General features: G+C 44.3%; 1 protein-coding gene across 1 annotated transcript in view; it reads left to right on the top strand.

Moving 5' to 3' along the window:
- The first annotated feature begins 239 nt into the window (after positions 1–239).
- Positions 240–26,249, top strand: part of ATP11C (ATPase phospholipid transporting 11C) — a 114,453-nt gene continuing 88,443 nt past the window's right edge. The window contains exon 1 of the mRNA XM_060249880.1: positions 240–577. Coding sequence (XP_060105863.1) covers positions 551–577 — 27 coding nt within the window. The 5' untranslated portion in view covers positions 240–550. The remainder of the gene's footprint in view (positions 578–26,249) is intronic.

Below are 26,249 nucleotides of genomic sequence, written 5' to 3' on the forward strand. Positions count from 1 at the left end.
CAGCGAAAGCAGGGGGAGGGGGGCGCTGGAGAGAGGCGAAGGGGAAGGGAGCGCGGCGGGGCAGGGCAGGACCGGCTCGTGGGCCCTCGACTGAAACAGGCAAGAGGCGGGCTGCGGGCCACGTGCGTCTGGGGAGAAGGCGGGCATTCTTGGCGTGGAGAGGTCGGGAGTGCTGCGCGCTTTCTGCCGCCTTTCTGGCGCTGCCGGCAACGGGAAGCAGAAAAAGGGACAACTCCAGCGCTTTGGGTTCCCGCCGCTCGCCTGCCTGCTCCGCCAGGGAGCCGCCCCGCCTGCCCGCCCACGCCTTCCTGTAGAGCGCCCAGCCGCGGGCTGCTGCGGCGTAACGGGAAGAGGGGGCACGATGCGACTGGGAACGGCGCGCCGGTGACCGGGGGGCTGGGGGCGGGGGAAGCCAGCCCGCCCGCCGCCGCAGTGTCCCCACCGCCAAGGCTGGGAGGGGGGCTCCGGATCGTGCCATTCGCGTGGAGGGAACCTGCAAGGCCCCCCCCCCCTCCCGCCCGCTCCGGCGAGAAGCTGCGGCAGCCCCACGATGCTGCGCCGGACGATCAACCGCTTTGTAAGTAGCCCAGTCGCTCGCCCGCGTTCTTCGCCCGCCCGAGACGGGCTCCCTCTCGGAGGCGCCTCTCCGCCCCCAACGCCTGCAGAGGCCGACAGGCTCTGCTGCTGAGCTGCTTTCTTGCTCCGCGCCCACCCACCTCACCGAGTGCACCAAAACGAAACCACCATGTCCAAGCGCGCGTCTTGAGGCGCAAATACTGCCCCCCCCCCCGGTTTCTGTGCTGCCTTTCCATCCACCATAAAAGCAGGGTTTTTTGCGCTGTCTGTCTTTGACTCAGCAGGTTGGCTACCCTGGCAGGTAAGCCGCTCGTCCCCGGGGCTGCAGAAAAGGGGCTGGCGGAAGATGGCGTTTGATTGGCCGCTGGCTCCTGGTCTTTTGTTCCTCCTGCCCAGACAGCCAGGAGCGCCTGGGGATGGACCCGCAGCTCACTCACCAGGTGGCTTCTGCAGCTTTTGTGCATGTGAGACGGTGATGAAGGCGATGGCACAAGGGGTTGGATGTGCCAAGTTAAGACCAAAGCTATGGCACACACTTGGATGCTTATGAATTAAAACCTGCCTGGCTGGATCCAGCTGAGGACTAACTTTCTAGTTCATTTGAGATGAGTCAGAGGATCACTGATGACACCCCTCTTCCCCCCCTCCCCCGTCTTTGCCATCTGGTTGGCAGAGATAGACTATCTCTGGACATGGGGGTTCCCTTTTGCTGTCATGAATAAGAGCCGTTTTGGCGCAGTGGTTTTGTTCCTGCTGGGATTTCGCCTTCTCCTGTGCAGCCGTGGCCTGTTGCTGTCCTGCCTCGCATATGAGCTCACCACAGTTGGAAGTAGGGTGGTGGGCTTAGTTGTCTATGTTGGATCCAGCAAAAAATTTTTTTGTAGTCAAGCCTTTAATCTGTTCTCCAAAATATCACTTTAGATGTTTAGGGTGTGTGCTGGGGGAGGGGGGTTACATTGTCTTTTCTTACGACCTATTTTGCAACTGCAGTTATGTGATGTGGAAACTGGGCTGAGCACCTTGTCAGCTTGTTTGGGCAGGAGGGGCAGTGTCAAAAAAGAGAAAGTATCAAAAGCAGTGAGTTGCTCAAGAAAGAGTAATGAATTAGGGCCGCATACAGCTGCCCTGGAAGTTTCAGGCATTGCCTCCCCCCCCTTTTTTATATACTTCCAACAGGCAATTTCATTTCTTGCAGAGACTTGTTTGATGTAGGCTTTACTCTGTAGCTGGGGATGCTGCATTGCTGTCTTTTACTGGATGGATCGTCTAAGCGGTGTTGACTTTCTGCAGGTTTCTTGCTGCAGCTCCATCTTTACCTTCCTTGACATTACAAAGGGAGAACCTAGTTATAGTTTAATCTAGACTTATTTACCCAGGTTGAGGTTTCTGGAGTTGTTGCAAAGCTCTTGCTGCTTTGGTTTTCTTTCTGTCTTATGGTTTGTCCACTTAGCCAGAGCATGTAACCATTCTGTCTAGTTAGTAGGGTGCCAGAAGTGCTGCTTGTGCCATCCTTTGACACAGAGAAAGTAGGTCTGGCTAGTTAATTTCCAGGGCTAGCATTTCCAGGGTCTCCATATTCTGCAAGTCCATAACAGCGAGGGCTGTGATATCGCTATTATTTATTTATTGAGAGAGAGAGAGACTGCTTTGACCCAGGCGGGGCATTTGAACAGGTGGGCTTCATAGTATGGAAGGAGGCAGTCCTTCAAGTACCCCAGCTCCAAATCATTGAGGCCCTATAGGTAAGGAAGAGAGTGCTGGATTGTGACTGGCAACAAACTGGCAGTCAGTGCAAATCTTTCCAGAAAGTATTAATTTGATCCTCGTATCCACACACACACCCCTCTCAAATAGTAGCCTGATTGCTGCATTTTAGACTAGTTTGTTTCTAGACATTTCTTAAGGGTCACTCCATGTAAAGGGAATTATAGTCACCTAGCATGGATGTGAACTAAACATGGATCACTGTGGCCAGGTGATGTATGTTGGGGAACAGCCATAGCTGGTATATAAAGCCAAGGCTGATAAAATACACTACGTGCCATGGAAAAATCTAGGCCTCCAACTGTAGACCAAGATGCAACATTATCTGTTAGCTACAAATCTGCTCTTTTAGAGAGTTCAATTCCTTCCAGCTCAGGCTTACTTTGCAGTCCTTGAGCAGTGTTCCCATTGACCAACAGCATTTCAGTCTTGTCCAGGTAGAGCTTCAGTTTTATTTGTCCTCTTCCATCCCAGTACCACGTTCAGGCACCTATTCAGAACTTCTACAGACCCAGCTGGCTCCTCCATTAAAGATACATAGAGCTGGGTGTTGTCTGTGGCTCCTTATTTATCTCTAGGTGACCTCTGAGGAGACCTGGATGCAAATCTCTGGGTCAGAAAACTTTCTCAACCTCGCCTAATTCACAGGATTCTTGCAGTCTTTTCTCTTCCCTCCACTTGTTTCTTGCCATTTTAGTAGGGCAGATAAAACAAAATGCAAGATAAATATTTATCCAAGAAAAGAAACAAGAACAATCAATAATAATAATTCAACTTGCTGAATTGCTCCATCCTAGCTAGTACAGGGCTCTAGGCAATGTACAACGATATAGAAAATACAGTCATTGAGCCAATAAAATCAGTTCAGCTAAAAACAAATCCCAATGGTGTCTTATTTAAATAATGAAGTCCAGATTTTAGATGCTTCATGATGGGGGGGGGGGAGGCGGGGAGACCCTTGAAAAGGGTATAGAGGGGGAGGTGCCAGCTCAGCAACTGTCACTGTTCTCAGGCAAAAGCTTGCTTTATAGGTCTTGTGAAACTATAGAAGATCTTGCAGGGATAGAATGAAAACAAGAAATTAAACCCTAATTTACCAAAAGATCCTCTTGCAGTTCCCAAAATAAATGCATCAGTCTTGCACTTCTGTAAGCTAACTAAGCGTTGTTAGATCAGGCCATTTCCTGAGTGCAGTTATGAATTCTTGCACACATCAATGAAACTTCCTGTCCAAAGATGTTTCAGGAATGGGTGGGAGTTCTGACTTTTGGTAGCTGGATCCTTGATGCATTTGTGCAAGTGCATCTCTGAACTAAAATAACATCTTCCCAATGGAAATAACTCCTCTGTGAAGAAAATCTTCCTGGAATACAAACTCCTTAGTTACTAAGCGTGAAAGAATGTAAATGGCTTGTGGTGGCGGGTTTTTTAAATTTATTTTTAATTACTGCTTTGTGTCAAATTCCCTCTCTTGAAGTAGAGTAATAAAGTCAGCAAAGTGGTTTTTGATGTTTTGGTCTGAAGGCAGTGTCGACATCCATTCTGAAATGAAAACAAAAGCAAATCAGACCTGTTTTCCATGGAAATTCAGTTAAACGGCACAGTTAAGCTGCCTTCTCCTGTTGGTCCATCACTTTCCCCCAGCTAGATTTAGCAATCCTGTGGCTTCCCAAGTCTCAGCCCCACCCAAGAGACCTTTTTCTACCCCATGCATTCTGACCTGGGGCCCGTATGTTGTTTTGCCCCACCCCTACTTCTGCCTTGGCTCATTCTTTGTTCAAAGCCTTCTCTCTGTCACTCTCGGCTTCTTCAGATCACTGCTTTTCAAGGCTGCTGTTCAGCTTACCCCATGAAATGGCTTTTGTCCTTGAGCTTTTATTACAGTGAAACTGACTTCTTCCTTCCTCCTTTACCATAGTTGGTCTGTGCCTGCTTTTCCCCCCTGAGAAGTTGGGAGGTTTATGAATGCTCTGAGCCATTGCTTTAGTTCAGCCAGCCAGTGTCAGAGGCTTTACTGCCCCAAGTACAATCAGCTTAAGGTGCAAGGGATTGAATCTTGGTATTGTAAAGCATGCACCATGCCACTGAGCAATCCTCCCCCCCCCCAGTAAAACCTGGGGTGGGATTGGTGGATACAGGGTAGTTTCCCAAATGGGACTTCATATATGGCTCTTAAAAGCTTCCCACTCCCAGCATTTTGGATGCACAATATTCCACAGAAAAAAATGAATTTAAGTCACTAAGCGAGGGACAGAATGTAATTGCTCAGGGTTAGCTCTGGAAACAAGAGCCTTGTTGAGAAACAAAGTTGTTATACTTTCTCAGCAGCATGAACACATAGCATTGCCTTTCTGTTTTTTGCCCTTAGGCTGTAGCTCCTCTCTCTTTAGTGGTGCATTGCAGGAGTCTACAAATCTTGCCTTGCCTTGGTCGCCAGCCAGAACTAGTGCTCCCCTGGCCCATGAGTCTCCCTCTGAGACAGAGGGGAGGAATCTGCACTATGATCTTATGCTGAGCTTCAGAGGCACTCTGAGCACATCGGAGCCCCTCTCAGGACCACAGCAGGAGTGGGCAAGGGCTTGTTTTCCGAATCTCCACCCCTTGCAGGGACTTAAAGGCACTGAGATATGCCCCTCTCCTCTCCAAAGCCTCTTTACGGGAAAGGAGAATATAAGCCTACTAAATAAATAAAAAGCTCTGCACAAAGATGGGAGGCCCAGTCCCAGAGAAAGGCTGGCGCTCTTACTAAAATAAAAAGATTGTACTCTCCTATGGCGAGCACATTTGTGGACGCCCCTCCCTCAACCCAGGGCATCATGGGCAGCAAAGTATGGTGTAACCCTCTATCTTGTATAGTGCCGGGGTAGGTGTGGGGGATGCAGTTCTGCTTTAAAAATCACCTCTGTGGGTGGGGGAACAACAAAGGCTTGCACAATCCTGTTAGAAGTTTGATGGCTTTAACTCCCCCTCCCCCCCCCCCGCCCCCAGCTTCCAGTCATCTTTTAATTCCTCACCCTGCCAGTTCAGTCCCACTCCCTCTTGTTGCCTAAATACTCAGCAGATGGAAGCTTCCTGGAAGCTTGGTTTGGACAGCACGGCCTCTCTCTACCAGCCCCCACGCTGTTGCTTGCCCAGTAAAAATCAAGAACAGTGTGGGTTTGTATGTGTGGGGGTCTCTTTAAAGCAGGAGGGCATTTGAGAGAATATAAAGCAGGGGGTTGCTTACCTTTTCTTTCATCAGAGCTGCTTTTGCATAATGAAAAATTTCCTGAGTTTATCCCTCCACTCGTATACACATTACCAAGTTTTCTTCTGTCCTAGAAAAAAGCACGGACTTGGAAGTGCACCAGAAATGTAGCTCTCCGCTATGCAGCACGGGGTGGGGGGAAGTGCTATGAAAGCCTAGAACAGACCTTTTTGCAATCTTCTCTTGGGTCTTCTAGGGACTCATGAGCAGTTACTCTGCAGCAGCTCTCAGTTCTCTATTGGAGATTCCTGATATAGAACAAGCAGCTGCAGCGTGGCAGCTAGGCGTGTGGCTTCAGTCCATGTGTTCTGCATGCCCCTAAACGGTTCATAAATGTTAATGCGCGCAAACAACATCTTGAAGGATCAGTAAGCAGAGATTTGTGCATCTGGGGTGCTTGAGAATATATCTGTTCGCGCCTATGCCTTTAGAAACCATGCGAGTCAGCTGAGGGTAGAGCAGGATTGGCAAACACCCACAGCCTGAACAGCAAGATCAGTATCAGTGCTGGTTGGAGGCATTTCTGCATAGGGATCATGCGTATCTGGTTGTAGCACGGTGTCAGTGTGGGGTAGTGCAGTGGCCTCTTTGAGTCCCCATTCCTCCTCCACATGAAGCCTGCTGGGTGACCTTGGGCCAGTCACCGTCAAGGCCGGATTAACAATTAGGCTAAGTAGGCAGTGGCCTATGGGCCCCCATGACTTTAGGAGCCCAGACTGGCTGCCCCCTCCCGGTTTCTCCCCTGCTTGCAGCTCTCCCAGCCTGCATGCGCAGCCAGCAACTGAGCCGCTCTTTGCCTGACTTGCCTGGTGTGGCTACTGCTGTGTCATTGGCAAGTTTGCCTCTCTCTGCCTCTCCCTCACCGCTTTGTCCAAGGGGCTTTTGGGAAAGTGCCTGCAGGCGGCAGGACTGGTGCTCTGACTGAGATAATTTGTGAGGGGGCTCCCAAGGTTTTGACTGCCTAGGGACCTCCACAGGGTTTAATCCGGCACTGGTCACAGTTCTCTTGGAACTCTCAGCCCCACCTACCTCACAAGGTGCCTGTTGTGGGGAGAGGAAGAGAAGGCAATTGTAGGCCACTTTGAGACTACTCAAAAGGTACAGAAAAGCAGGGTATAAAAATCAGTTCTTCATAAGGGTGATGCACATGGTTCTCTCATTATGCACAAAGGTTCTCTCTCACTCCCCCCCCCCCCTCTCCTTAATAATGGATTCCATTCTGTCTACCATATCCTCAGGCTCTCTGTTATGCTAGAGTGTTTTTCACATGGAACAACCCAATTTGTTAGATCTTGGAAGTGCAACAGGGTCGGCCTTGGTTAGTGCTTGGCTTTGGAAACCTCCGGAAGTCATGGTGCAGAGACAGGCAATGGTAAATCACTTCTGTTGGTCACTTGCTTTGAAAACCCTGTCGGGTTTTGGTAAGTGGGCTACAACTTGATGGCATTTTCCAACACCACATACAAGCCTAGTTTCCTTCTTACTGCTGCAGCTTCCGATACAGCTCAGCACCAACACTGCATGTTTTTGCATAATTTCCTTGTCCTGATCCCTGGCTGTGGATGTCTTCTTCCCACCCCCCACAAAACCAGGATATTTTCAGGGTGTTTTTTTTAAAATGGCAGTTGAATAACTGCATATTGATATAGTGTTAGATTAATAGGCACACTACAGTCTCTGAATTAACAGCTTTGACTGGCAGGGGGTAGTAAATTCCTAGCCCTTTTCATTGCAGAGATATATCTTTCTGTGTATATCTCTGCAACAACAACAACAGAAAACAGCTAGAGGCTTATGTGGGTGGGGCTGGGAAAATTTGAACATTCCTACCTTCTCAGCAGCCATACAGGCTTTGCTGTGATCTTCCCCAAATCTGTGGGGCAAAGTGGGTTGGGAAAGCTCAAGAGGAGAAGCCAGGGGAAGCCCCAAGTGGTGCACAAATGCACTACAATGTTGTGGGGAAGCAGAAGAAAAACCCATTTCCCAGCAGCATTGAACAGCTAATAAGTTATGTGGAAATGGTCGAGGTCATCATGACAAAGTCAGAATGCCCAGAGGAGAGGCTGCTGTCTATCATACTGGGTTAGGCAGTGGCCATACCCTGTTTTTAGGGCCAGATTAACAAATAGAATGAGTAGGCACCAGCCTTTGGGCCCCCACGACTTTTAAACCTGGGCCAGTTTGCCCCTCTCTGCCTCTCCCCTGCAGCTTTGTCAAAGAGGCTTTTGAGAAGGTGCCTGCAGGAGATATTAGGAGATGATTTGTGAGGGCCTCCCTGAGATTTCAACTGCCTAGGGGCCTCCACAGGGTTTAATCCAGCACCCCTGATTTGCTTTTTTCTCTTTACTTGTCTTGGTAAAATTCCTTCTACTGGCCTGGTATTTCAGGCTATGTTCCCAGTGCTCCTCCCCTCCGGTATACAGAGCCTTATTCCTATGCATTTACTAAACTGGTGTTTCTGGGGCTGTTTCAGAAAGCTTATAGTAGAATCTTTTCTTGACCCTACAGCGTCATAGCTCATGTGTTAGGAGAGTTAGCGATGATTTTGCATGCCAGCAAAGAAGGTTTAAACCTAACTTGCTTTCTACCTTACTAGTTTTCCAAGTATAGAGAATTGTGTGTTTAATACAGAGGAAGCAGTCAAATGGGCATCCCCCTCCTTCTGTTTTGTTCAGCCTGGGAGGGACTAGACTATGCCCTTTCCCTTGTGTTTTAAATTTTTTGGACCCACTCCATGAAGACAACTGAGCCCCCACTAACAAAATAAGAGACAGAGCAGAGGCTAGAGAGGGAGGAACTCCTTGGGAAGGTTCTCCTGTTTCAATTAGGATTGGCGTGATAGTCTGTTGACTGGTGCTAGATTGCCAAGTGTCCTGTGAAGGCATCAAACAAACAAACCCCAAAACCAAACACCCACTGTGGAAGTGGTAGCTCATCTGTGCCATAGCTCGCCCTGAGCCTGTTCATGGATAGGGTAGGATAGAAATTAAATTCATAAGATAAAATAATAAATATTCATATTGTTCATTAGTCAAGGGGGAAACAGGGGGAAACAGAGTCCCAAAGTGAAGCTCTGCCTACTGGCCACCCACTCAGTTGAACTTTGAAGGGGAAGAATTGGCCTGCTTAATGTAACAACCACTTAAAAAGTGAGGTTTTTAAAGAAAGAAATTGTTGCTTTTGCTTTTGCAGTCTCCCTTTCCTTTTTCTTATAGGAACTGTAGGCTGACCCTGGTGGACCCAGGATGAAAGCCAAAGAGAAAAAGCGGGGAATCATTCACATATTAGAAACCTTCAAGTTTAAAAGTTAAAATTATACAGGAGAATACTGTTAATTCCATTATTCTGCAATAGCAGTTAATGAATGTTTAGTTGGCTTAAGAATCAAACTTATTGGTGATGAAAGTATTTTTCTGTTTTCCCAGTAATGTTAATGATTTGACCACCAGTTGGCCAACCATTAGTTCTGATTTTCAATATGGAAATCTCATCTGAATATGAGGGATTTTTTGAGTTTCCAGATGAGAGTTGTATGCCGTAACAAGTAAAATTTTCAGCTTTGAGACAGGTCTCTGTTTTTGGTTGGGTGTGCTCACACTGGTGCTTTACTGAGAAGAATCTAAACTTCAGTAAAATCCTCCTTTTTTACTCTAAAGCCCTGATGTGCCGAGAATATACTCAAGCAGCATTTCTGATCTCTTATTCCTGGAGAAGAGTACAGTCAGTTTGGAAGGCAGGCAGTGGTAGAGTGTTTACTTTGCCTGCTGAAGATTCCACATTCATTCCTTGGCATCTCCACTAACAGGAATTGGGAAGGCTCCTATGCTTGAGACCTTAGAGAGCTGCTTCCCATCAGAGTAGAAAGATGGAATTGATGACCTGTTTCCATCTTGTGGCAGAAAGTGCCCAAAGCCTCTGGGATTTTGCGGAGTGCCCTCCCTCCAACACAGTTGGAGTTCCAGATGGGATGTCGTTCCTTGCCCAAACCCCTCTTTAAAATGCCGCTGCAAGCTGACTATTCTAATCCTGTATAAGGCACAAAGGAGACTGCAATATTAAAAGACTTGGACAGCGTGACAAGATGGGTCTTCACGGAGGTATGAAGGGTGTGAACCATGTTTCTGCTACTACTTATTTTGCTTACTTGTCTTGTACCTGGACTTGAGCTTTTTCTTGTGCTTTGTCCCTGTGAAATGAAGTGCCTGCAACTGTAAGACAACCTTCCCCTTAGCTTTCTTTTAGAAGGAATTCTTTTGAAATTCCTTTTCAAATGGCTTTTTGTCAATATTGAAGGTAATTTAATTTTCCTGTTGCTTATTTTGTATTTATTGAAACAGCTACTGCTGTTGAGATTTTTAGGTGGGCCTTAGGTTGTTATTAGTATCATTATTTTTTAATCTGATGGGTTTTCTTTATTGCTTTTATGAGATTTTTAATGCTAGCTGTCTGGACTCTTGTGGGGATAGGCAGGGCTTAACTCCAAAGAAGAGAAAAGCGTTTTTTTACTAATCTAATGTGTTTGTGTGTGTGTGTGGGGGTGTGTGTGTCAAATAAATCCCAGTAGTAGAAATAAATAACCTTAGTGGTTTCATTGAGGGTGACGTGACGCAAGCTGCAAAGATTTAAAAAATAAATAAATCTATACTTCATTAAGTATTTCCCTTTGGCAGTACAGGAATAGAACAGGAACAGCAGCAGAGTCTCCAGGGAGAAAAATTTACAAATATAATTTTAGTCAATTTCAATTAAATGGTCATTTTACTTTCTCATTCAGTGCAAGAGGAAGTAAAAATAACTCAGCACTTTCAGAACCCACAACGAAATTTTAAAAAATAGGGGGGCATAAAACACCATGGGGCAGTTGACCTCATTATGGTAGAGGAATACATGGAGTTGTAAAAAGAAAAGCTGAAAACAAATGCTAATAATTCTCCCCCCTTCTTGAGGTCACTTTGATTCCTCTTCTAAAAAGGACTTTAAAGAAGATAAGATAACAAATATGCAAAAAGGAAAAAGAATGGTTCAATATATTCCTACTCTGCCTTATGCCAGAGGCAAATCCAGGGAGGGTTCTCATTGCAGGGATCGTTTCTTTGTCTCAGGCCATTCCAAAGATGGGTCCAAGCCATGCAGCCTCCGAGTGAAATAGGGAGTTTCATTGTGCTGGCCAGAACCCTTGAAGGTCTCCCAAGAACGTCCTGCAAGGAAAATCAAATACAAGACATTGCAGATTTCACATATTGGTAAAACAGAGTGGTGATTTCTTGTTTTCTGACAGGGTACAGAAATGGGGGATAGAAGTTTTGACCTTCAGACAAAATGAAATCAGGCCAGTGTGGCTAATGTAAAACAGCAGCTGGTAAAGACTATGGTCTCCATTCTGTTTATTATTAATGCTCACAGATTGGCCATAAGCAAATAGAGAAAAGTTGCAAAACACATGATTATAAATATGGCAGTTACATTATAAAATATTATTAAATGCCATAGCCGAAAGTTTTACCATTGCAAGAGTCAGTAAGCGCAGTTAGCTTACCACTTAGTTACAGTCTGAAACTGGAGTCCATTTTTGAACATGAACTGTAATCCACTTATTTCGAGCATTACTACATTTATTACAGTCAGTCAAAAAATGCCCTGACCTGGATAGGTCAGGCTAGCCCAATCTTGTCAGATCTTGGTAGCTGAACAGGGACAGTGAGCCCTGGCTAGTATTTGAATGGGAGACCACCAAGAGGTTCATTCATACTACACCAAATAATGCATCCAGATTTTTTACTGTGTAAGAATAGCAAAAATCTGGATGTAAAACGCATTATTTAGTGTAGTGTGAATGCACCAAAAGAATACCAAGGTTCTGACACAAAGGGAGGCAATGGCAGACCCATCTCTGAATGTCTCTTGCCTTGAAAATCTTATGAGGTTGCCATAAGTCAGCTGTGCCTTGAGACAGCATTTTCCACTGCACACACACACACACAAACAAATCTGGAGGAGATTGTGGTTCTCACTGCTAGAATCTAAGTTAAGTAGCGTCTAAAGCTCGGCAACTGTGTACCTACTTTGTATGCAGAAGTTGTCTGAGACCCTGATGAGCTACCGGCAGTCAGAAAAACCCCCAGGACTGAGCTGTACAGGCCAATGGATGGACTTGATATGAGGAGCTTTATATCATGGGGAAGGGACTACAATTTAATGAATGAAGATTTGCTTTGCATGTAGAAGGTTTCAGCTTCAATCTCTGGCACACTTTTATGTCTGAGACACTGGAAAGGATGTGTTAGTCACACTAGATGATGCAGAGCTAGGTTGACCAAAGATAGCCTTACAGGTTCATCATGGTATTCTAATATGTTAAAAAAACCCAACCCAAATAACTCCTTCACTTTGCAAGTGGGATTTTTATACCTCTAAACACTGTCAGTAAGTGAAGCTGGCCCAAATGCAGGCGGCATGAGAATCCAGTGATCTCGATCTTTGGTAAATGCTGTTACAGACCTTGAACAGCTGTGGATTTGTTATATTGCAAGGAGATCTCTTTTCCTAGTGAAATGCTAGAGCTGATCTCCTCCCGATAGCCCTCGCTAATGCACTAAGATTAGTCAAGTTTCTGGATCTGATCCCAGTATGATACCAAGAGTCTGCTTGCATTAGGCAGGATTAGACTATAATGTGTCTCTGCTAGAAGCCTGAAGGTGAGCAATTCAGTGCTGCCTCTTGGGACTGGGTCTGTTGGAGCTATGTGGAGCAATGTTGTCTGATAGCTTGGAAACTAGAACCATTAGGATGATTTGCCTGGTAGCAGAAATGGGAAATCTTTTCCCCATCCTTTGCCATGTAATTTCATTGCAGTCACTTTGCCTTCTCCCCTGTTGCCTTAGCTTCCCTTTGAAGTTAACCTTGAATGTTCAAGGCTGAATGAAAACAGCAGGCCAGAGGCTGCCTTGTTGCTGCAGAGTTGGCGGGAATCCATTGATTTCATTCGGGCAGTGTGGGAGAGAAAACTGGATCCACAAAGCAGAAAAGGCACGAGCTGTTTACTTCCCCGCCTCTGGATTTAAAAGGGTAGAGAACACTGGAGTTGAAAGAACATCTTAGCATCGAATATTTTGGTTTGTGGCCTCGGAAACATTGGAGTGAGGTTTATCTTGGAGTGTTCTATAGAGGGAGCTTTTGAGGCCACTGTGTAAAGGGAATAGCAATTAGCAAAAGGAAGCACATTCAGGGATTTTGTGGGTTTCCTGGCCAATGAGCCTTTAGCACAGAGTGGAGAAGTAACATTAACCTTTTGAACTGAATGTGTGTTAATACAGCTTTTAGAACAAAAACACCCTGAATTCTTTTTTTCCCCCTCTTGAAGTCTGATTAAAATAAAATGCAGATATGTTAATATTACACTCTGGGTTATTGTACATGGAATAACTAAATTGCTATCTCATAGTAACTATGAAAGCAGCAAAGCTAGGCCTTGGCTTGAGTCAGCTAAAAGTTTTTACATACTCAGGGGGCTCTACAGGAGTGCAGAAAATTAACCAAAAGGAAGCCCACTCCAACAGCAAGATGAGAACAAGCATGCTCTGAAGTCACAGAATACTTAAGAACGGTTGGATGTCTACTAAAAAGTAAAGAAGGGTGAAATTGGCCATCTCCCTGAGAGCGTGTAGAGTATAGGATAGGAAGATTTGGTTCTGTAGCCACTTTTTATCCCAGTATTGGCCACTTGTTTGTTTCCCCAAGAGGAAATTTGGTTGCCAAATTCTTTTTGCAATAGAGCAGCAAATGAGGTTGTGCACAGACAAGGTGGAGTTCCTGCATCTTGGTATGCAGAAAAATATGACTATAAACTTACAAAAAATGCAGTCGCCCAATAGTCTGTACAAAGCATGGAATCCATTACATTCAAAGAGGCACTGAGAGGCAGCATGGGTAGAGCATTAACCTACAACCTGAAGACTCTGGTTTAATATCTCCACTTAGCCGTGAATTTCATTGGATGAATGTGGGCTGGTCATATTTTCTCAGCTTAACTTACCTTGCAGGATGGTTATGAGGACTGAAGGGTAAGGGAGCAACTGAGCATCTGTTAAATGGGTCTCCCTTACCACACATGGATCTCATGCTACATTATTATGGGATGGATATTGGGTACCTGGGACTGGCAAGTCATCTGGCTCTAGGAGATGCCATCCTCCACGCCTACTTTAGTGATTTGCATGTTTCTGCTTTTATGCTTTTTAAATTAAAGTATGTTCTGTTTTCAAATTATGGATGCTTGCTTTCTATAAATAAACAAGGGCATTTCCTGGTTTCTTTTTCATCTTATGAAAATAAGGTGAACTGCTCAGTAATTCAGTTACCGACACCCCATGATGTGATACAAACAGGGAGCAAAATTATCAGTTGTGTTAACTGTGTAATGTGTTATATTTTTAACACCTAGTAAACAAAAATAAACTACTCGTAATTATACAAGCACTCTCTTCTAGGTAGTGTTAATGCTCTGTTCTGTAGTAGATGAACTTATTTTACTATGGTTGTGGCTAGCTTTTCTTTTGTTAGAAATGATTACAGTATGGCATCATCAATTTTCACATTCATTTATTTATTATTATGTAATAATGTGTAGCAGTATGTAATGTTCTATGTTTCAAGCTTGCTATGTATTGATACCTCTCATTTTCATTCTATTTATTGTACAGTTTTGAATCTTTAATAAACTTGTGGGAAGTTAAAAAAAAAACTTGTTTTACTTGCTAGCCTAAGTAGAGTAATGTCCTTCTAAAGCTTTTGATGCAGAAGGGTGGCCTTAGAAAAGTGTAACTCATTTTAGGATTGCGCAGTTAGTGCTTAAAAGAGTTATGCCTTGTGGAGTGTTCTTTCGTAATGTGAGCCGTAATGTGAGCCAGTATTGCTGTAGTGATTCTACAGGGGTAGGAGTGTTAGTCTGTTGCACTGACAATTAGAAAGATATCTTGTGACACCTGAAAGACTAACAAAATTTTATTTCATCATAAAATACGTTGGGGCAAGAGACTTGGGATCCCCTTCACTGTATCTGAAGAAAGATCCAGGTGGGCAGCCATGTTGGTCTGAAGCAGCAAAACAAAGTTGGAGTTCAGTCGCACCTTTAAGACGGGTGATAGCCATATAACTAAACTTATTATTCTTTTAAGCTGTTAAAAACATCACTATTCTGTATGCTAATTTACAACCCACCTCTCTATATGTAAGATTGTTTCCATTTAATTCTGTCTGAGGAAGTGTGCTTGGCACACAAAAGCTCACACTTTGGATAAAACTTTGCTGGTCTTAAAGGTGCCACTGGACTTTAACTTTGTGTCTGAAGAAGTGAACTGTAGCCCTGAAAGATTCTGCTGGAATAAAATTGTTAGTCTTTTAAGGTGCCTCAAGACTCCTGTTCATGCTGCAGTGGTTAGAGATGATCCTGTATGGTGTGGTGGCTAGAACAGGGGTGTCATTTGTTATGAGGGCCGGATCTGACATAAATGAGACCTTGTTGGGCTGGGCCATGTTGGGTTGGGCCGAGCCATGCTGGGCTGGGCCATGTGTGTACCTATTTAAGATTATGTAGCAGAGATACAAATTTTATAAAGAACACAGACAAACCCAAATATATATTTAAAAAAACTTAAAACATGCTTAAAATGTCAGCACTCATTGGTTTTAAAGATGCTTTCTTTGTATTTCTCCCATGGGATCCAGGGAACTGGGCAAAGGAAGCTGTGGCTCTTTGCTTCCTTCCCCAGGGGACGGGGGGGGGAGCCTCAGCCAATAGAAGGAAGAGAGGCTTGACTCAGTAGCTCTGCTGCGCAATTGAGAGAGCCTGGCAAAGTAAGCTATTCCTCCCCTCCCTTCCTCCCCAAGGGAGGAGCCTCAGCCAGTGGAGAAAAGAGGGGTTTTGCTCTGTAGCTCCTGTGCAATTGAGCAAGCCTTGCAAAGCAATCTGTTATGCAGAAGGAAGCAAGATATAGGGAGAAGGAAGCAGATGACAGCCAATTGCTCGGGGGGGGGGGCTGATAGGAGCCCTCCAGGGGCCTGATTCGGTACCCGAACTGCATGTTCGACACCCCTGGTCTAGGACTAGATACAAATTCCTGCTTACCATGAAACTCACAAGGTGACCTTGGGACAGTTGATTCTTAGCCTGCCCTCCTTCATGTTGCTGATCTTTTGAGAATAAAATGGAGGAAGAGAGAACCTGACCTTCCTAGATGAAGGGAGGATTAAAATGTACTAAAATAAGTCATTTATGAAATATAGGAATAACCTATAAATATTCATTTAAATTGCTCTTCTTGGTGATTTCTAACTCATGATTTAAATGGCATGGATTTAAATTTGCTAAGTGCATATGGATTACGGGAATGTTTGCATGCTGTGTTCCTCTGTGTTTGTCATTTGTGACCTGAAAAGAGGGTGGAGGGGGGGAGTCAGAGTTTTGTAAAGCCCCCCTCCCCCACTTTATGCTTTGCTTCTAGGTTGCCTGGAGGTTCATTGCTGGAGGCTGGAGAGTGACTGTTTGCTTCATGGGCCTGCATGTCTGCCTCCCTGCTTCAGAGGATACTGGAGGATTGCCACCTGGGTCTGTTAGCAGCATGGGGCCAGTGATGTGTGTTTTCCAGAAAAAGATGAATCAGAGAATTTTCCTAATAGAGCGTGTTCAGAAAAAAATGAGTCAGAGAATTTTCCGAATAGAGCATGATCTGACTTAGCAAATTTACTTTGACTTATATTTGGAAGAACGGAGTGTTTTAAAAGACCCCACTTTTATATCCCAGTAGCAACATTTGAACTAAAATATTTGATTAAAAAAAATCGTGTGTGTGGTTTAAATGTTAGATTCCAACTAATGGAAAGCTTTATGTGGAAATTATTTTATTAGGGTAATACCTATAACGTTAAAGACAAACAACATACAGGATGTATATGTTATGTTGAATTTTGGGGAGGGGGGCTAAAATCCCTGGAAAACATAGGCATGCTAATTTTAACATACCCAAGGAACTAGATCTGACATGTTCTGGGCATGGTTCCATTCAACAGATGGTTCCATTCAACCCTCTTCCATTGAGATCACTGGAGCATGTCACTTTCTCTGCTGATCATCTTCTTACCATGCTTGTTAATCCCATATAAGGTCAGTGATTACATTAACCCTTCTATCATGTGGAAGGAGACATATATAAAAACTGTGGTGCTGGAGATCAAATCAAAACCAGACTTAATCAGGTGGATTCATAATTTTAAATTTGGTTGATGATATGTATTTTGTAGTTTTATTCCTGCACCCCGTTTTCAGATCAATAAACTATACATGTGCATTCTTACACAGTTTCTTGGGATAATCACTTGAGGGGGGCAGACTTGCTAATTACACCCTTATACCTGCCAGGTTTTCCTAATATTTTGTTGGCAGTGGTACCCATTCATTATTAGTAATGCATTAAATCAGTATTTTTATGAAGCAGTGAGTCTTTAGAAATGGAAAATTTATCCCCCCCCCTTCTGCATGAGTCTCCAGTAACTGATTCTGTGTGAGTTGACTGTACTACACTGGATTTTGCCACTTTAACTTGATGAAGCACCATTTTAAATCTGTACCTATAAAGAACAAGGGGAACAGCCGCTCTTCACACTTCACATTTTCAGAATCTTCATAAGCAAGTATGTCAAGAGAAATCTGTTACTAACAAATGCTCATGCCAAATTGCGGCAAGTTTAGCTTGATCCCACAGACTGGCTCCCAAGGACAGAATTGCCTGTTTGGATGCTGAAGGAGACAGCAGGGACATGCAATCCAGGTTCACATAGTGTGCATTGATAGAAACTTGAAAACACTTAAGCCATGTACAAATTAAACAGTTTGAAAAGGATGCTTACAGCTTGCCAGCGTAATTTAAAAATCTGTCCAAGAAACCCTGCAAGAATCCCACCCCCAACCCCAGGCTATCAAATCTTACAGACTTTCTTCTGAGCCATACATCTTTTAAAATACATAGTATTTGGGCAAGTATGATCGAAGGAGATTCTGCTAATGAAGCATAGGTGGAGGAGACCCTGAAAGACAGATGCCCATGCAGTTGCTTCTCTGTAAACATCCAGACTAGATACTGGTTTGCATGTACACATTCAGATCTCAGAAGTGGATGATCAGTATTGGGTATCTGATGCTGGCCATTGAAGTGGCAACTTTGATGGCTGAGTGCCTGTCAGTAGGACAGGGAGTCCCCAGCATGCAGGATGGAGTGTTACCTCTATCTTTGCAGCTCTTTAAAATGGAAAATCTTGTTAATGGACCAGGAAGCACTGAGCAAGCTTGTCCACCAAGAAGCAAAGAAAAGCTGAGTGTTGGGTGGGGAGGAAAACTTGACAGGCAGAGGGAAATTGACCCCCTTGTCTCCTAATGCTGTATAGGTATCTTGGAGCCAGGAGAGCAAGTAAATTAGGATCTGGATTGTGAGAATTTTTTCCATTTTTAGTTTTCCTTTCCTCACCAGTCCAGATGCTTTTTAAAGAACACTTGTTACTTTCAAGCTGAAAGAAGTCTGGACAAGGATTAAATAGGGTTGGTGAGAAAGCATGTCTTCCAGCCCTAATTTGCTTGCATGTACATGGTGTGGCAACGTGCAAAAAACTGGGTGAAATTAGGATTTAGGGGTATATGGCCAATCTCCCCCATAGAATGGAAGGAGATATAAAAATACTTTCCTGCCCCCGTGCAGTATCATGGAGCAGGTTCTTGCTCTGCAGTTGTGCTCTTAGGACAGCGCTGCAGAGTGAGACTTGTGTTCTACCTAATTCAGCATCCTGTTTCCCACACTGGCCAGTCAGATGCTCCCAAAGGCCTACAAGCAGGACCACAGGGGCAAAAGTCTCTTCCTGTTGTTGCCTTCTAGCAACCGGCATTAAGAGATGCACCTCCTCTGAACATGAAGGCTTTATTTAACCATCTTGGCTTATATCCATTGATAGAACTCTTGTTCATGAATTTATCTTATTCCCCCTTTTAAGGTAATCTAAAGTGATGTGTCACTCCTGCAGCAGGGAGTTGCAGATATTTACTAGGCCTTGTATTCTTTCTGTTGCATGTCCCAGTTTTATGGGGTGACCCAGAGTATAAGGACTTCCTGGAAAGGGAGTTCTCTCTCTTTGATTCCTTGCAGGTATAGCATTTTCTGATTCAGGTGAGTAGCCAGGTTGGTTTGTATCTGAAGAAGTGTGCATACACATGAAAGCTTTTACCTTGAATAAAACTTTGTTGGTCTTAAAAGTGCCATTGGACTGTTTACTTGAGTGCCCTTGATGCTATTTTTGTCAGGCACTTAATGGTCTGATTCTTTGCTTATTTGCTTTGGAGTAAATCCCACTGAGTTCAATAGAAGCTTCCTAGCAAGCTCATTTGGGATTGCAGCTGATGAATGATTTTGCTTCTGGGTTCCTAATTTAAGCTTCCAGATTTAGAAAGTTCTGCTTGAGGAAGTGTGGTGTATTTCAAAGAGTGAGTGGTTTCCTTTTCCTGGCTCAAAGAGTAGAAGTTTTTGCTTAGGGCTGCCTCAAAAGGTAGCTGTGTGTACAAGAGAAACCTGTCGAGCAAGCTGCTCAGCTTTTAGCACCCAAAGCAGGTTGCATATCATTGTCCAGGTGAGTTGCTTGAAGTTTAGAAAAGGAGAAAGAATCCTAGAATCTTCTCTTCTGTTTGTAATTGTAGTGTTCTGAAAATGTATAGGTAATTTAGTGCCAGCAGGTTAACTGTCCTACCTTGCACATTCATTAATTGAAAATCCCCTCCCTTTTGGAATGCTTTTGACTCTCCTTGGAGAAAAAGTTTTTTTTTTGGGGGGGGGGGGTAAAAGCAGCTGGGTGGGGGAATTTTCAGTAAAGGGAATAGCATCAGAGGGGGGTAAATCAGTCCCCCTCCTTCCAAAGTGCCAGTGGTCTAAATCTTCTCTGCAATGGTTTTTATGGGGAAGGATTTAGTTTGGCCTGAAATAAATTCACTACAGAGGCAAACATTTAAACTGTGGCATTTTGATAAGTGTTACCATACTCTGGCTCTCATGAAATAGGACATGTGCCTCAGAAGCTGAGCTCCTGGCTAGAACAGGGATTACTGACGTCACAATAAATGCAAGTCTCATTGCAGCTCCTGTGTGTTTCTTTTCAGGCTTTTGAGGTTTTGGCTTCCTTCGCATGAAAAGAGTTGAATCAAATAACAGCACTACAATGAAACGTAGCCAGTTTGGTGTAGTGGTTAAGTGCGTGGACTCTATCTGGGAGAACTGGGTTTGTTTCCCCACTCCTTTTCTTGTAGCTATTGGAATGGCCTTGAGTCAGCCATGGCTCTCACAGAAATGTCCTTGAAAGGGCAGCTTCTGTGAGAGCTCTCTCAGCTCCACCTACTTTACAGGATGTTTGTTGTGGGAGAGGAAGGTAAAGGAGATTGTGAGCTGCTCTGAGATTCAGAGTGGAGGGTGGAATATAAATCTAGTAACATCTTCTGTGGCAGAGTATTTCAGAGGAATACAGAAGGTCCAGATTTGAACCCCTGGAATCTCTAAGGATCCTGGGCAGCAGTGTACTGGGAATGGCCCATCTCTTCGCAAGAGCTTCTGTCAGTCAGATAATTCTGAACTAGGGCCTGAGTCAATACTAGGCATTCATATGTCTCATGGTATTCAGTGGACCAGCAGTATCATTTGGTAAAGGTAGACCCTGTGCAAGTACCAATCATTTCTGACTCTGGGGTGACGTCGCATCACAACATTTTCATGGCAGACTTTTTACGGGGTGGTTTGCCATTGCTTTCCCCAATCATCTACACTTTACCCCCAGCAAGCTGGGTACTCATTTTACTGACCTTGGAAGGATGGAAGGCTGAGTCAACCTTGAGCTGGCTACTTGAGCCCAGCTTCTGCTGGGATCGAACTTAGTTTGTGATTAGAGCTGCAGTACTGCAGCTTACCACTCTGCTGCAGAACCTTAAAAAAAAAACCCTCAAGAGTTTCCTGAGAACAAGCTCAACTTTGCCAAACAATCTTTCTCTAAATAAAGAAGTTCCAATCCTTCACTGGCCTCCGGAAGAGTGGATAAACTTCTGTAAGGCTATTTAGGTTGCAATTAAAAGGCAAGCATTAGAGACTGTTGCAGGAGGAGGAAAAAGTCTGATCCCAAAAAGATCCACGCTCCGAGGATGGGGTTTCTCGGTTCCATTAGCTTTATGGCTTTGTTGAAGGAAGAAGCTTTTGGTGCCAAAAAGTCCGCAAATAGCTTTCACATGGGGTTGTGAAATTATTTGGACTCTTGCGTCCACTAAGAAAATTTAGCAATATGTCCAAAGGCCATAGCTAGTTAGAATTGCTGTTCCGGTTTCTTCACTTCTTGGTTTGCAGATTTGCCTCTATCCCATAAGAAAGGCTCATGTAATCAGCAAGGTTGGTGTTGAGATGAAGTAAAGTTTGCAAGCAGAACATGAATATTTTTACTTATTCCCTTTCCCAAACCTTGCCTCTTACGATTTCTGTTACCCCTCTCCTGTTCCATCAGTCTTTAGGCCACTAGTCTTCCTTGCAGCTCAGATGCAGCCACTGTGATCATCTTGCTGTTCTTTTTACTTTCAGCGATTTGCTCAAAAGCTTTAGATTCCTGATTCTCATTTGAAAGCATGACTTCAGCTATTCTGGGAGAAGAGGAGAGGGACAACGGGACAGAATGCAGAAAGAAAGAGTCAAATATATTTGAACTCAGGAGCCAGCCCATGAAGTTGCTGGGCAGCAAATTTGGGAAAAGCAAAATAATTTTTTATTCATATATGTAATACATCTTTGCAAAGTAGACTATTGGCCATTAGGTTGCTTTCAAAAGGGATTAGATAGCGTGCTAGCCAGTGATTGACCTCTCGTTGATTATTTAGCCTGAACTAAATGGTACTTCACTGTTCTGAAACAGTGACTTGTGCCTTGCCGTGCTGCACTGGAAAGTTCGAAATCTTCTGCCAGCCTAAGGAGTTTTCCTCTAACAAGTGGCTCTTCCATGGCGGAAGAGCATCTTCCATTGGAGGAAAACTTCTTAAGCTGGAGGAAGGCTTCAGACTTTGCTGAATAGAGGAGTGGTGGGTGTACTTTGGAAATGGAAATTCCAGTTATTGAGGATGAGGAGAGCAATGCTTCCTCAGAGCTGGGGTGTCTTGTGAGCAAAAATTCTACTTCATGAGCTACTGGCATTAAAATTGTGAGCAAACAATTTGGCTACTGCATTAATTAGCTCACTCTGGGGCCATCCTTCCTGAGCTGAGCCAAAAGTGTGTGAGCTGGAGGCTAAAAAATGGTGAGCTGACTTGCACTAACTCAGCTTAGAGGGAACACTGGAGGAGACGATGTGGCCTGTCTGATCGACCATGGTGGGAAAGAAGATTTTGCAGCTGAACTAAACTTGAAGTTGCTTTATACAGAGTCTCTTGAGGTCAGTATAGCCTCTTGACAGGCAACATCTCTCCAGGATCTCAGGGTGCGGTCTTTTCACAAGATCTGTTGCCTGTTCCTTTATACTGGTTCCTTTTAACAAGGATTGAACCATGGCCCAGTGAGCCTCTCACTGGACTAAATGAGCTGTTAAGTTTGATCCAGCAGGATGTTATGTAAAAATGTACAAGTGACTCTTGCTTTCAATGCCTGAGCATGAGTGCCTGGGAAGAATTTATGAGGAACCCCACTCCCCCCATTGTTTTTCTATTCTAACCTGTGTCTGATAACACAGAAATGTAGAAAAGGGCAGAAATGTGTGGGAACAGCCCCTTTATCATTAGATGTGGTGTTGTCCTTTCATATAGTCTCAGGCTCTTGTGGGTCTTCTATAGTATGGTGTTATCAGAGCAGCATGGAATAGAGGCAGGGGAATCAGCCATTCTCTTCAACTTCTAGAGGAGAACTCTGCTTTTCCTCTGATACGTTGCATGTCCACGGGGAGAGGACAAGTTTGTAGACATTGTGATGAAATAGGAAAACAAAAACCATTAGCCCAGGGGTATCAAATGTCCATCCTGTGGACCTGATTTGCCCCCCCAGAGGGCTTCTATGCAGCCTGCTATGGTCTTCCCCTTCTCTCCTGCTTCTGTCGTCATCATTTTTGTCTTTCTCTGTGGGAATGAGGCAGCTGAGCAAAGCAGCCTCTCCTCGCTCTTCCCCCTCCCTCTTCCCCAAGGGAGGGGGAGTCTCAGCCAATGGAGAAGCTTGGCTCTGTAGCTCTGCTATGTGTTTGAGAGAGTTTGGCACAGCTAGAGCTCTCTCAATCAAAGCTAGAGCTGAGCCAAGCTCTCTCAGTCACAGCAGAGCTATGGAGCCAAACTCCTCCATTGGCTGAGGTTCCCTCCTTCTCATTAAGCTGATTTTGCTAGATATACACTTGAACAGCATACTCAGGATTGCTACAGCACAGACATTGTCTCCAGATTTTGATGCAATAATTCAGAGCAAGTGGTGTCAATTATCAGAGCCTGTTAAATAAACAAAGTAGTGCACGGGTGCTAATGTTTTTAAGCATATTATATTTTAAGTTTTTTTTAAAAAATCATTAATTGTATTTGTCTGAGCCCTATATAAAGTTTTACATCTCCACTACCTGGCATTTCATTTTATGATATACATAAGCTCTTGCTTTCTTCTTCTGTCTCATTGGAGCATGAATCGCTTCAGAAGAGCCCCAGAAGCATCACCTTTGGGTCTTCTTGGAACATCTATTTGGAAACTGCTGGCTCCATCATAGGAGCATGCTGGGCATAGAACCTCCCAATATTTGTGGAGCCTCCCAATATTTTGTCATTGGACCCAGCCATTATGGCCACCATTTTGTGACTGAACCTACTGGCCTCTTGGCAGCCATTTTGTTGTGGTACTCACTACTTGTTTTCAGAATTCCAGATGGGCCCTCCACAAAGTGCATAGGTAAAACTGATGCTTGACATATTGGCTGCTTCACACAAGACATATTTAAGAAAAATGAGAGAGGCTTACTTTCTATTTGTAGTTTCTTATTCCAGAAAGTGAGTACAGTAAATGACTTTGGGGGCTTTGAAGTTCAATTATTGCCATGTCTTCAGTAGTTTTAGTCCTAACATGCTTAGCTACTTGCTTCAGCTCAGGAGGCAAAGGAATCTAAGCTTCCACCTTTTCTGTAGCCTCAAAATCCAGCAAATTGCCAATTTTTATGTAAAACAAGCCCATTATTTTAACTTTGATGACAGAGCTTTTCTGGTTGCAGCCTTAAAACTGCTAACTTTTTTATTCCTCTTTAAGCTGGTGATAAGGCTGGAATTGTGTATCTAAGCACAATAATCTGGCAAGCTGTGCCTCATTGCTCATGCGCCCTTGCTTGAACAATTAGACTTACATGTTATCTTGAGGCTGCCTGTATCCTACTAGCTGTTGTCATATATTTGTTTTATAGGGTGTGGGCCACAGCCTAGAAAAATACCTTCCCTTGAACAGAGGAGAGGAGAAGCTATGTTCTTAGATATTCAGACCTTTTTTCTTTTTGCCTTGAGATGAGCATGCACAGTTTTCAAACACTGGGGAGGATTGTTCCCTGCATGGCCACAGGGAGAAGTTTCTGGGAGACTCATAGCTTAGATCCTAGGCTGCCATTTTCTCACACAACAGCAGCTCCTGTTTCTTTTCTCGTTCACCCCAATGTTTTCACCATCAGAGGAGGAGCGGAGAGATTTTTGCCATGTCTCCTGCTGCAGGCTTCCACTTTGATCTCTGTGCCATTCCATTGACCTGGGGTGCAGCACAGAAGGTTACAGTGAGGAGGCAAAGCCTTCTTCCAGGGTAACTCTGCTTGCATTGCTTAGGATCCAAACCTAAATCTGAATGTGCCAAGGGATGCATGGCTATGATGGGCCTGCCTGGGGTGAGTGCAGCGCTTTGTTAGTCAGTCACCTTGTATGGAGTGAACTTTTTTTCTGGTTCTGTTCAAGACCCCTGAGATTTTAGCCTCAAGATTCAAGAAGCAAGTAGGTGCCAGGAAGGAAGCAAACTGATGGAAACCACCTTAGGTTTATGCCAATCTTTGCCAAATGGTGTGCTGCAAGAAGTTAATGGGATAATTAAAGGTTCTTATGGTTCTGAGCACCCACCTGCTGAGAAGGCTTCATGCACCATCTCTGCATGATTTATTGCTCTGGCTTTGCTTCCTTCCTATCAGCCATTGCTGCCTCTCTGCTGCATTTCTGCGTTATGTGTATTGGGTCATTCAGATGCTCCTGATTACAACATGTAAGGGCAGAAAGGCAGGATATAAACTTTGTAAATAGCAATCAAATAAAACCTCAACTAATCCCCCCCCCCACTCAGAACACCTTGCAGTCAGTACTCCATTAAAAGCTCTGGCATATCGTTCCTCATACAAATTTCTAGAGTTGGTGGCGCCCTCATTTGTTCCGGGAGTCTGTTTCACAGAGTGGAAATTATAATAGATCATCATTATCATCATCATCATCATTTGACTTAGTGAATTGCCCCATACCAGCCGTAGCCAGGCTCTGGGCAATGTACAACAATAGATAAAATAATGCATAACCAAATTTCAGAAAAAAGCAATTTCAGTCTTGATGACATCTTATTCAATCACTGCAGGTCTAAGTTTCAGATTTCATAATTCAGATATTGGGTGCTACATCAGGGTGGTGGGACCCTTGAAGGATACTGAGGAGACAGGTGCCGGCTCTAGTTGATGTCAGGCAGGCTACCCTAAGTGGGGATGGGGGAGACTAGCAGATGGCAATTTCAGGAGCACCACTGGTGCAGAGGGACACTAGTTCCAGATGGTATGGCATTGGCTTTTGCAGAGCATGTTAAGAGCTTGAGGGTGCTCATGGACCTAGCCTTGTTGCTTGAAAAGCAGCTTGGTGCATGGTCAGTTGAGCCTATTATCAGCTGCATCTGGCTCACCAACTTCTCTCCTTCCTCATACTCAGCCAATCTGGCTAAATAATGCTTTTGTTGCCTTGTGGCTAGGTTACTGTGACTTGTTCTAGGTTGAGCTGCCTTTGAAGACAACTTGGAAACTGCACCAGGTCAAGAATGTGGCAGCCCAGTTACTAGCTGATAGGAACATGTTGTCCCATTTTGAATCAGCCCCATTGACTGCCGCTTAGTTTCCAAGTTTAAGGTAGTTATGACCTTTAAAACCCTTCACAACCTATGGCGCACATATCTGAACACCTGTCTCTTCCTGTATGTTCTCATGTGCCCATGATGGTCTTCAGGCTGCCACCTGCTGTCTTATCACTCAGGGCAACCCTAATATTTTGATTTATTCTGTAACAATTTAATAGCTACTTTTAAGCCACATTGAACCTTGAAAGCAAAGGCATAGAATCCATAATTTAATAAATAAAAGATAGTCGTGGAGACTTGGGCCTGAAGGGCTTTAGTGGTCAAATACAGAACCTGGAGCCGAACTCCTGATACAAACCAGCAGCCAGCGTAACAACATAAAATGGGAAAAATACGTTCTCTTTATCTAGCCTCTGACAATAGAGTGTTGCTTTATTTAATACTAGGAATAAGGCCAGTTGTGGGGAAAAATACAGTGAGCTCTAGAAAGAGGCTCTGGGCAAGGCCCCCCCATCCTTGTGGTCTTCCTA

This window comes from Heteronotia binoei, chromosome 11 (assembly GCF_032191835.1).
Source record: "Heteronotia binoei isolate CCM8104 ecotype False Entrance Well chromosome 11, APGP_CSIRO_Hbin_v1, whole genome shotgun sequence".
NCBI lineage: Eukaryota > Metazoa > Chordata > Lepidosauria > Squamata > Gekkonidae > Heteronotia > Heteronotia binoei.